The sequence below is a fragment of the Anomaloglossus baeobatrachus genome, chromosome 6 (assembly GCF_048569485.1).
Source record: "Anomaloglossus baeobatrachus isolate aAnoBae1 chromosome 6, aAnoBae1.hap1, whole genome shotgun sequence".
Lineage (NCBI taxonomy): Eukaryota > Metazoa > Chordata > Amphibia > Anura > Aromobatidae > Anomaloglossus > Anomaloglossus baeobatrachus.
The window spans coordinates 566,117,221-566,129,737 of record NC_134358.1 but is presented as its reverse complement, the minus strand read 5'-3'; the positions used below and the strand labels follow the sequence as shown (position 1 = coordinate 566,129,737).

At 54.3% G+C, this 12,517-nt stretch overlaps 1 protein-coding gene across 2 annotated transcripts in view; it reads left to right on the top strand.

Moving 5' to 3' along the window:
* The window catches only part of LOC142243653 (KAT8 regulatory NSL complex subunit 1-like), a 167,908-nt gene that overhangs the window by 58,940 nt on the left and 96,451 nt on the right, over positions 1-12,517 (top strand). For both annotated transcript variants that reach the window (XM_075315772.1, XM_075315773.1), the window contains exon 3: positions 3,098-3,298. In XM_075315772.1, the coding sequence (XP_075171887.1) occupies positions 3,098-3,298 (201 nt within the window). The remainder of the gene's footprint in view (positions 1-3,097; positions 3,299-12,517) is intronic.

Below are 12,517 nucleotides of genomic sequence, written 5' to 3'. Positions count from 1 at the left end.
TGCTCACAGCTCTGTATACAGCTCCTGTGTGATGGCAGTGCAGCCTCTGGTCACAGCTCTGTACACAGCTCCTGTGTGATGGCCGGGCAGTGCAGCCTCTGGTCACAGCTCTGTACACAGCTCCTGTGTGATGGCCGGGCAGTGCAGCTTCTGCTCACAGCTCTGTACACAGCTCTTGTGTGATGGCCGGGCCTTTCATATTGCTGATGACTTTCTCAGCTGTTGCTGTGGTTTATATGGCCATTAATTCATAGTCACTTTAGGCGTAAAGTCTATTATAAAGAAATCACTGCTCGATGACTTTCATTTAGTTAAACTTTTATTAACCTGTGAGGTGCTGGTCACACCCGGCAGAGGTTTCTGCTACTTGTAGACCCCATACATCAGAAGGGGGAGGCTTTTTATGGCAATTTATTAATTTCTACATTTCTGTAATAAGTGCCGTCATGTTTGTGCAATGTGGTCATATCAAATGGATTAGAAGAAAATGTGTTAATAGTTTGCGTATCAGAGGAGCGCTGCTGTGACTTCTATTGTTGCCGGTTACTAAGAAGCAATTTGTGGTTAAAAAGTGCTGCAAAAATACTTCAGTTGCCGTCTTTTGCTGTTTGCAGTTCTCCGGTCCTCTGCTGCATGCCGTGACTGCAAATGTGACCGGTCAGCTCATTGTCGTAACCGTACACACTACTGGACTGATAGTAAAGGGGCTGATGTAGTTGTAGTAGTATTTGCTTTTAAATAAGGTGCATACATTAACGGGTTTGGACAAAGAATGTTTATCCAATTTTGATAGAATAAGGGCTAAGTTATCAATGACTGGGGGTGCAGCCTCAGGGACCTGCATGCATTGAGACCCCCACTGCCTGTAATAAATGTGGATCGGTGATATCTCAAGACGATCTCTTCAAAGTGTGTGCTCCGTCATGTCTTCTGAGGGAACTGCTTGATATTTATAACCCATCAAAGCAGTTTCTCAAATGCATATAATTGCAAGAAAAATGTATCGGATGCTCTTGTGAGCCAATCTTGGGCACAAATCTGCCCCAGCATCTGTCAGGGGGAGGCTTCGGGTATCTGGGGCCCTGCCAGGGGCAGGCTTCGGGTATCTGGGGCCCTGCCAGGGGGAGGCTTCGGGTATCTGGGGCCCTGCCAGGAGGAGGCTTCGGGTATCTGGGTCCCTGCCAGGAGGAGGCTTCGGGTATCTGGGTCCCTGCCAGGAGGAGGCTTCGGGTATCTGGGTCCCTGCCAGGAGGAGGCTTCGGGTATCTGGGTCCCTGCCAGGAGGAGGCTTCGGGTATCTGGGTCCCTGCCAGGAGGAGGCTTCGGGTATCTGGGGACCTGCCAGGAGGAGGCTTCGGGTATCTGGGGCCCTGCCAGGAGGAGGCTTCGGGTATCTGGGGCCCTGCCAGGAGGAGGCTTCGGGTATCTGGGGCCCTGCCAGGGGGAGGCTTCGGGTATCTGGGTCCCTACCAGGGGGAGGCTTTGGGTATCTGGGGCCCTGCCGGGGGGAGGCTTTGGGTATCTGGGGCCCTGCCGGGGGGAGGCTTCGGGTATCTGTGTCCCTGCCAGGGGGAGGCTTCGGGTATCTGGGTCCCTGCCGGGGGGAGGCTTCGGGTATCTGGGTCCCTGCCGGGGGGAGGCTTCGGGTATCTGGGTCCCTGCCAGGGGGAGGCTTCGGGTATCTGGGTCCCTGCCAGGGGGAGGCTTCGGGTATCTGGGGCCCTTCCAGGGGGAGGCTTCGGGTATCTGGGGCCCTGCCGGGGGAGGCTTCGGGTATCTGGGTCCCTGCCGGGGGGAGGCTTCGGGTATCTGGGTCCCTGCCAGGAGGAGGCTTTGGGGGTCACTGCAATGGGTACAACAGATAGAGGTATGAGTGCGGGGTCTTCTCTGATAACTGCAGAGGCCCTAATACCAGAGGATCCTCTGTGTATTTTAGTGCGGTTTAACCCCTTACAAGCCGGTTTCTAGATCAGAAAATGTACTGGGAACATCACATAAAAGGAAAGTTGTATCTATTTCCTCCCTGGAATTCCTTGCAGAAGGGGCGCAGCAGATCGTGTCAGTCGGTTTAATTTCTAATTTAATTTAAGCACAGACTCCTCTAAAATCAATGTAAATGCTCTTTTTCTATAGAGATTTCCTGTTTAATGTGTGAGTGATGGTCCATTCTTGCCTTCATCTGCTCCTGTCGCTCCTTGTGTGATAATGTCAGGTCTGTGGCTGTTTGGGTAATGCTGGGATGATCTGTCCCGGTCGTGTAACCCCGCGGTTAATCAGGCTGCAGCATTCAGGGGTTTCGGAGGTGCTGTATTCCCCATTGCCACACCGAAACATGATCGTGGCATCCAGTGGCCGCCATCTCTGCCCCCCACTGGATTCTGTCATTGTTTTATTTTTGTGTGAACAGTCTTTAATGAGACGCCTGCGCCTGATGTGCGGGGAGTGCTGTGCCGCCTGTGCAGGGAGGGCTGTGCCGCCTATGCCTGATGTGCGGGGAGGGCTGTGCCGCCTATGTCTGATGTGCGGGGAGGGCTGTGCCGCCTGTGCCTGATGTGCGGGGAGGGCTGTGCCGCCTATGTCTGATGTGCAGGGAGTGCTGTGCCGCCTGCGCCTGATGTGCGGGGAGGGCTGTGCCGCCTATGTCTGATGTGCGGGGAGGGCTGTGCCGCCTGTGCCTGATGTGCAGGGAGTGCTGTGCCGCCTATGTCTGATGTGCAGGGAGTGCTGTGCCGCCTGCGCCTGATGTGCGGGGAGGGCTGTGCCGCCTATGCCTGATGTGCGGGGAGGGCTGTGCCGCCTGTGCCTGATGTGCGGGGAGGGCTGTGCCGCCTGTGCCTGATGTGCGGGGAGGGCTGTGCCGCCTGTGCCTGATGTGCGGGGAGGGCTGTGCCGCCTATGTCTGATGTGCGGGGAGGGCTGTGCCGCCTGTGCCTGATGTGCGGGGAGGGCTGTGCCGCCTGTGCCTGATGTGCGGGGAGGGCTGTGCTGCTTATGGCCACTGCTGCTGGGCTTTAATCTTGTTGTAGTTCATATTCCGGCTCCATGGATTACAGTGAAATGACGGATTATAATTTAACCCAATATTGTGTTGTTTCAGGGAAGTGTACAGCTCGGGGAGTCTCCGCAGAGTGACGACACAACGCCGCACCAGCCGTCAGGACCGTCAGCAGCGCTGAATACAAGAGGCAGCCGGTTGCCTTTTTCCTCGTGTTCCCCATCTGTCACTAAAGCCCCATCTGGGGACAGTCTATGTGAAGCCTCATCCGCCTCCCCCGCCCCCCACACTTCAGACAAACAGGTGGGTGCTATGGGTCATTAATGGGAAGATTTATAGTTAATCTATACAGTATCGCATAAGTGAGTACACCCCTCAGTGTCGTCCCCCCCAACCCCAGTCATCAAGGCCCACCAGCAGAGCTCGCTTCCAGGATTTCCTTAGTAGCACAGATGATGATTTCAACACTTGTGCAATCCTAAGGAAATCCTGAAAACATGACCTTGGTGGTCCTTGAGGACCAGAGTTGGGGGAACACGTCTTTAAATAACTCGGCACACAGCCATTTATTTTCTGAACAGCTGGCAACTAAAGTGAGTACACCCCTAAGTGACAATAACCTATTATGTGCCCTGTGTGAATATTTTGTGTGGCCACCATTAATTTCCAGCACTGTTTTAAGTCTCATGGACATGGAGGTCACTAGAGATTCAAATTCTCCATAATGACATCACGGAGCTGGTGGATGTTACAGACCTTGCACTCCTCCACCTTCCATTTGAGGTGGCCTCACAGATGCTCCATAAGGTTTAGGTCTGGAGACGTTCTGGCGGTCTAGCACCTTTTAACCTCAGTCTCTTTAGGGAGGTAGTGGTGGTCTTGGTGATGCTTGGGATAGTTTTGCAGCTCCAAACAATGACACCCCCCCCCCTCCCCCCCTGCCACCATGCTTGACTGTAGGCAGGTCACACTTGTCTTTGTCCTCCTCCTCCTGGTTGCCGCCATACACACTTTGACACAATCTGAACCAAATAAGTTTATCTTGGGCTCATCAGACCACAGGACAGTTCCAGTAATCAATGTACTTAGTCTGCTTGTCTTCAGCAAACTTTATGGTTCTCTTGTGCATAATTTTTAGAAGAGGCTTCCTCCTGGGACAACAGCCATGCAGAGCAGTGTGCGATGTATGGTCTGAGCATTGACAGATGGATCCTCCACCCCTGTAACCTCTGCAATATTTGGTGTATGGTTTGAGCACTGACAGACTCCCCACCTCTGTAACCTCTGCAGTGTATGGTCTGGGCACTGACAGGCGGACCTTCCACCCCTGTAACCTCTGCGGTGTATGGTCTGGGCACTGACAGGCGGACCTCCCACCCCTGTAACCCCTGCAGTGTATGGTCTGGGCACTGACAGGCGGACCCCCCACCCCTGTAACCTCTGCGGTGTATGGTCTGGGCACTGACAGGCTGACCTCCCACCCCTGTAACCCCTGCAGTGTATGGTCTGGGCACTGACAGGCGGACCTTCCACCCCTGTAACCTCTGCGGTGAATGGTCTGGGCACTGACAGGCGGACCCCCCACCCCTGTAACCCCTGCAGTGTATGGTCTGGGCACTGACAGGCTGACCTCCCACCCCTGTAACCCCTGCAGTGTATGGTCTGGGCACTGACAGGCGGACCTTCCACCCCTGTAACCTCTGCGGTGAATGGTCTGGGCACTGACAGGCGGACCTCCCACCCCTGTAACCCCTGCAGTGTATGGTCTGGGCACTGACAGGCGGACCTTCCACCCCTGTAACCTCTGCGGTGAATGGTCTGGGCACTGACAGGCGGACCTCCCACCCCTGTAACCCCTGCAGTGTATGGTCTGGGCACTGACAGGCGGACCTTCCACCCCTGTAACCTCTGCAGTGTATGGTCTGGGCACTGACAGGCTGACCTTCCACCCCTGTAACCTCTGCGGTGTATGGTCTGGGCACTGACAGGCTGACCTCCCATCCCTGTAACCCCTGCAGTGTATGGTCTGGGCACTGACAGGCTGACCTCCCACCCCTGTAACCCCTGCAGTGTATGGTCTGGGCACTGACAGGTGGACCTTCCACCCCTGTAACCTCTGCAGTGTATGGTCTGGGCACTGACAGGCTGACCTCCCACCCCTGTAACCCCTGCAGTGTATGGTCTGGGCACTGACAGGCTGACCTCCCACCCCTGTAACCCTTGCAGTGTATGGTCTGGGCACTGACAGGCTGACCTCCCACCCCTGTAACCCCTGCAGTGTATGGTCTGGGCACTGACAGGCGGACCTTCCACCCCTGTAACCTCTGCAGTGTATGGTCTGGGCACTGACAGGCGGACCTCCCACCCCTGTAACCCCTGCAGCAATGCTGGCCACAGTCATACGTTTATTGTGAATAGACGACCTCTGGATATGACACTGAGCACGTGCACTCAGGCGCTATCGTCGACCATGGCGAGGCCTGTTCTGAGTGGATCCTGTCTTGTTATACCGCTGTATGGTCTTGGCCGCCGTGCTGCAGCTCAGGGTCAGGGTGGTGACAGTCTTCTTATAGCCTTGGCCATCTTTATGTAGAGCAACAATTCTTTTCATTAGCTCCTCAGAGGAGTCTTTACCTTGAGGAGCCATGCTGAACTTAAAGTGACCAGTGTGAGCGATAACACCAAATATAACACCCCTGCCCCCCATGCACATCTGAGACCCCAGAATATTATATAATAAAATGAATGCAGTCATTCAAAACTACCACCGGCCCTGCAGAAAAGATCAGCTCTCACATGACTATCCTGGTATGTTGAGCAGGAGACACTGCGCAGCCGGAGCGCCGACTATTACAGAAAACGCTGTAAAGTGTTATGGGGTCTTGTGCGGAGTCAGACGTGAGGAAACCATGTGTTGGATGTCTGCAGCTGCTGCAGAACATCTCGCCGCTTACCCACGGACTAAATGTCGGACTTCGTTCTTCTGTAAAAACCTCCTCACAAGATGATTAACCTGCGCTGAGTCACAGTAAAGTGTCCCCTGCGGGCGCCGCGCCTGTGCTGCAGCATTAAGGGAAGGTGCAATGCAAGAAAAGCCTTTAACCCTTCACCCCCCGCCCTGGTTTCACCTTCCTGACCAGGCATTTTTTTTTTCTTCCTCCAGTCTTGACCAATGTCATTTTAATGATGGACATTTTATCTCTGGAGCTTCAACGGATCCCGGTGGTTCTGAGATTTTTTTTTTTTTTCTTGACACATTGTACTTCATGATGGTGGTAAATATAGGGCTATGATGTTTTTTGCTTTTTTTTTTTTTTTTTTGTGAAAATATCGGAAATTTGGCAAAAATGTTCAAATTTTGAATTTCTTCGGCGCTCCATTGGGAGACCCAGACGATTGGGTGTATAGCACTGCCTCCGGAGGCCACACAAAGCATTACACTAAAAAGTGTAAGGCCCCTCCCCTTCTGGCTATACACCCCCAGTGGGATCACTGGCTCACCAGTTTTCTGCTTTGTGCGAAGGAGGTCAGACATCCACGCATAGCTCCACTGTTTAGTCAGCAGTAGCTGCTGACTATGTCGGATGGAAGAAAAGAGGGCCCATATGGGGCCCCCAGCATGCTCCCTTCTTACCCCACTTGTGGTTTGTAAGGTTGAGGTACCCATTGCGGGTACGGAGGCTGGAGCCCACATGCTGTTTTCCTTCCCCATCCCCCTGAGGGGCTCTGATGAAGTGGGATCTTACCGGCCCCCAAACCCTGAGGCCGGGCTCCATCCACAGACCCAGTGAACCTGCTGGATACGGAGCTGGGTACCGTTCAGGGACAAGGCCCTGCAACTTTCAGGTACTCTGTGTCCCCGTACAGACAGGCACGCACACGCCAGACTTGCTGGGTGTGTTAGTGCGCCGGGGACAGTAGCGCTACACGCTGGGGTTTGAGTCACAGCAGCTTAGCTGTGTGACTTCATGTGCTGGGAACTACCGCGCCGGCCACTCTCGGAGCGGCGGCGCGGCTGGGACTTGTAGTGCGCCGGGGACTTAGCGCCGACCGCGCTTTTACGGCGGCGGCGCTTATAAATTTAGTCCCCGGCTTTTGCGGCCTAGCTCCGCTTCGTTCCCGCCCCCTCCCTGTCAATCAGGGAATGGGACAGACGCTGTGCAATCGTCAGCGCCGAGGGCTGGAGCCTTATTTACATGCTCCAGCCCTCTCACTAGGCACAGTGGGACGCAGGTTTCCCGCTTTTAGTCTGGCACGCCCAGGGCCCGCCCCCCCCTCCACAGAGACGCCGGCAGCCATTCCTGCATGCAGTCTGGCTGGAGGACGGACACAGGCTCTGGGAGACCCAGACTAGGGATTTCTGGCGACCACACACCCGCGTTTAGCGGGCGGTAAGCAGCACATTAGTGCTGGCCCCACTAGTGCCACAGTGTTGTATTGGTGTACTTTTTCCTGTACCAGATATATATATATATATATATACTGCACTGTACGGTCGCTTCTTGGCTGTATACCCCTATATTGCTCTGAGGAGACAGCAACATGTCATCCACAAAACGCAAGGGTGCCAAGGCACGGGCTGTATATACTGCTTGTACAGCATGTGGGGCTAATCTACCAGCAGGCTCCAACGACTCTCATTGTGTGCAATGTTCAGTCCCAGTGGCACTTCGTCAGCCAGAGCCTATGGTGGTGGTAGCCCAGGAAGAGACGCCTGTGAACCCTGCCCCGGTGACGGGGACAGAATTTGCAGTCTTTGCTGATAAAATGTCTGTGACTATGACAAAAATCCTGGAGACCTTGCAGTCCAGGCCAGTTGCTCAGACCATGGACACTGCTGTGTCTATGTTCCCCGGTCCCCCTCAGTTGGAACTAATCCGTACTTCAAGGGGGTCCCAGGCATCACAGGCTGAGGGCTCTGACTCTGATGACAGTCCCAGGCCGCCTAAGAGAGCTCGCTGGGAGAGACCCTCCACGTCGTCACGCGGGTCAGGGTCTCAGCGAGAAGGGTCTCTATATGATGAGACAGAGGTGGGTGATCAGGAGTCTGGTCCTGACACCGCACTCAATTTGGATACGCCAGATGGTGACGTCATGGTAAATGACCTTATAGCGGCCATCAATAGGCTGTTGGATATTTCTCCCCCAGCCCCTTCAGCAGAGGAGGCAGCTGCCCAGCAGGAGAAATTCCATTTCCTGTATCCCAAGCGTAAATTGAGTACTTTTCTGGACCACTCTGACTTCAGAGAATCAGTCCAGAAACACCACGCTTATCCGGACAAGCGTTTTTCCAAACGTCTGAAGGATACACGTTATCCCTTTCCCCCTGACGTGGTCAAACGCTGGACCCAGTGTCCAAAAGTGGACCCTCCAATATCCAGGCTTGCAGCTAGATCCATAGTTGCAGTGGAGGATGGGGCTTCACTTAAAGATGCCAATGACAGACAGATGGACCTTTGGTTGAAATCTGTCTATGAAGCTATTGGCGCGTCGTTTGCTCCAGCATTCGCGGCCGTGTGGGCGCTCCAAGCTATTTCAGCTGGTCTGGCACAGGTGGACTCTTTCTTAAGTCCAGCAGTGCCGCAAGTGGCGTCCTTAACTACGCAAATGACTGCGTTTGCGACCTACGCTATCAATGCGGTACTAGACTCTACGAGCCGTACCTCAATGGCATCCGCCAACTCTGTAGTTTTGCGCAGAGCCTTGTGGTTAAAAGAATGGAAAGCAGATTCTGCTTCTAAAAAATGTTTAACCAGCTTGCCATTATCTGGAGACAGACTGTTTGGTGAGCAATTGGCGGAAATCATTAAACAGTCCAAAGGTAAGGACTCCTCCTTACCCCAGCCCAGATCAAGCAAACCTCAACAGAGGAAGTGGCAGTCAAAGTTTCGGTCCTTTCGAGGCTCGGGCAAGCCCCAATTCTCCTCGTCCAAAGGGACTCAGAAAGAGCAAAGGAGCTCTGATTCCTGGCGGACTCACTCACGCCCCAAGAAAGCAACCGGAGGTACCGCTTCCAAGGCGGCTGCCTCATGACTTTCGGCCGCCTCCCTCCGCATCCTCGGTCGGTGGCAGGCTCTCCCGCTTTTGCGACATTTGGCTGCCACAGGTCAAAGACCGGTGGGTAACAGACATTTTGTCTCACGGGTACAGGATAGAGTTCAGTTCTCGTCCTCCGCCTCGGTTCTTCAGAACTTCCCCACATCCCAACCGAGCAGATGCCCTTCTGCAGGCGGTGCATTCTCTAAGAGCAGAAGGAGTGGTGGTCCCTGTTCCTCTTCGGGAACAAGGACAAGGTTTTTACTCCAATCTCTTTGTGGTGCCAAAAAAGGACGGCTCATTCCGTCCTGTTCTGGACCTCAAACTGCTCAACAAGCATGTGAACGCCAGGCAGTTCCGGATGGAATCCCTCCGCTCAGTCATTGCCTCAATGTCTCAAGGAGATTTCCTAGCATCAATAGACATCAAAGATGCTTATCTCCACGTGCCGATTGCTACAGAGCACCAACGCTTTCTACGCTTCGTGATAGGAGACGACCATCTTCAGTTCGTAGCTCTGCCATTTGGTCTGGCGACAGCCCCACGGGTGTTCACCAAGGTCATGGCGGCAGTGGTAGCAGTCTTGCACTCTCAGGGACATTCTGTGATCCCTTACTTGGACGATCTACTTGTCAAGGCACCCTCTCAGGAGGCATGCCAACTCAGCCTGAATGTTGCACTGGAGACTCTCCAGACGTTCGGGTGGATCATCAACTTCTCAAAGTCAACTCTGTTACCGACCCAATCACTGACGTATCTTGGCATGGAGTTTCATACTCTCTCAGCGATAGTGAAGCTTCCGCTGGACAAGCAGCGGTCACTACAGACTGGGGTGCAGGCTCTCCTTCAAAGTCAGTCGCACTCCTTAAGACGCCTCATGCACTTCCTCGGGAAGATGGTGGCGGCAATGGAGGCGGTTCCGTTTGCGCAGTTTCATCTGCACCCACTTCAATGGGACATTCTCCGCCAATGGGACGGGAAGTCAAAATCCCTGGACAGGAAAGTCTCCCTTTCCCAGACGGCCAAGGACTCTCTGCAGTGGTGGCTTCTTCCCACCTCATTATCACAGGGAAGATCCTTCCTACCACCGTCCTGGGCGGTGGTCACGACAGACGCGAGTCTGTCAGGGTGGGGAGCAGTTTTTCTCCACCACAGGGCTCAGGGTACGTGGACTCAGCAGGAGTCCACCCTTCAGATCAATGTTCTGGAGATCAGGGCAGTGTATCTTGCCCTACAAGCCTTTCATCAGTGGCTGGAAGGACAGCAGATCCGAATTCAGTCGGACAACTCCACAGCGGTGGCATACATCAACCACCAAGGGGGGACACGCAGTCGGCAAGCCTTCCAGGAAGTCCGGCGGATTCTGATGTGGGTGGAAGCCACGGCCTCCACCATATCCGCAGTTCACATCCCCGGCGTAGAAAACTGGGAAGCAGACTTCCTCAGTCGCCAGGGCATGGACGCAGGGGAATGGTCCCTTCACCCGGACGTGTTTCAGGAAATCTGTCGCCGCTGGGGAAGGCCGGACGTCGACTTAATGGCGTCCCGGCACAACAACAAGGTCCCAACCTTCATGGCACGGTCTCGCGATCACAGAGCTCTGGCGGCAGACGCCTTAGTGCAAGATTGGTCGCAGTTCCGGCTCCCTTATGTGTTTCCACCTCTGGCACTCTTGCCCAGGGTGCTACGCAAGATCAGATCCGACTGCAGCCGCGTCATACTCGTCGCCCCAGACTGGCCAAGGAGGGCGTGGTATCCGGATCTGTGGCATCTCACGGTCGGCCAACCGTGGGCACTACCAGACCGACCAGACTTGCTGTCCCAAGGGCCGTTTTTCCATCGGAATTCTGCGGCCCTGAACCTGACTGTGTGGCCATTGAGTCCTGGATCCTAGCGTCTTCAGGATTATCCCAAGGGGTCGTTGCCACCATGAGACAGGCTAGGAAGCCCACGTCCGCTAAGATCTACCACAGAACGTGGAGGATATTCTTATCCTGGTGCTCTGCTCAGGGAGTGTCTCCCTGGCCATTTGCATTGCCTACATTTCTTTCTTTCCTGCAATCTGGGTTAGAAAAAGGTTTGTCGCTCGGCTCCCTTAAAGGGCAAGTCTCGGCGCTATCCGTCTTTTTTCAAAAGCGTCTAGCACGACTTTCTAAGGTACGCACGTTCCTGCAGGGGGTTTGTCATATCGTACCCCCGTACAAGCGGCCGTTAGATCCATGGGATCTGAACAGGGTACTAGTTGCCCTCCAGGAGCCGCCCTTCGAGCCTCTGAGGGAGGTTTCACTTTCTAGACTATCACAGAAAGTGGCTTTTCTGGTAGCGATCACATCTCTTCGGAGAGTGTCTGAGCTAGCAGCGCTGTCATCCAAGGCTCCCTTCCTGGTCTTCCACCAGGACAAGGTAGTGCTGCGCCCCATTCAGGAGTTTCTCCCGAAGGTGGTATCCTCTTTTCATCTTAATCAGGATATCTCTTTGCCTTCTTTTTGTCCTCATGCAGTTCATCGGTATGAGAAGGATTTACATTTGTTAGATCTGGTGAGAGCACTCAGAATCTACATTTCCCGCACGGCGCCCCTGCGCCGTTCGGATGCACTCTTTGTCCTTGTCGCTGGTAAGCGCAAAGGGTCGCAGGCTTCTAAGGCCACCCTGGCTCGATGGATCAAAGAACCAATTCTTGAAGCCTACCGTTCTGCTGGGCTTCCGTTTCCATCAGGGCTGAAGGCCCATTCTACCAGAGCCGTGGGTGCGTCCTGGGCATTACGACACCAGGCTACGGCTCAACAGGTGTGCCAGGCAGCTACCTGGTCGAGTCTGCACACTTTCACCAAACATTATCAGGTGCATACCTATGCTTCGGCGGACGCCAGCCTAGGTAGAAGAGTCCTGCAGGCGGCAGTTGCCTCCCCGTAGGGGAGGGCTGTCTTCGCAGCTCTAACATGAGGTATTCTTTACCCACCCAGGGACAGCTTTTGGACGTCCCAATCGTCTGGGTCTCCCAATGGAGCGCCGAAGAAGGGAATTTTGTTACTTACCGTAAATTCCTTTTCTTCGGCGCTCCATTGGGAGACCCAGACGATTGGGTGTATAGCTACTGCCTCCGGAGGCCACACAAAGCATTACACTAAAAAGTGTAAGGCCCCTCCCCTTCTGGCTATACACCCCCAGTGGGATCACTGGCTCACCAGTTTTCTGCTTTGTGCGAAGGAGGTCAGACATCCACGCATAGCTCCACTGTTTAGTCAGCAGTAGCTGCTGACTATATCGGATGGAAGAAAAGAGGGCCCATATAGGGCCCCCAGCATGCTCCCTTCTCACCCCGCTTGTGGTTTGTAAGGTTGAGGTACCTATTGCTGGTACGGCGGCTGGAGCCCACATGCTGTTTTCCTTCCCCATCCCCCTGAGGGGCTCTGAGGAAGTGGGATCTTACCGGCCCAAAGCCCTGAGGCCGGGCTCCATCCACAGACCCATTGAACCTGCTGGATA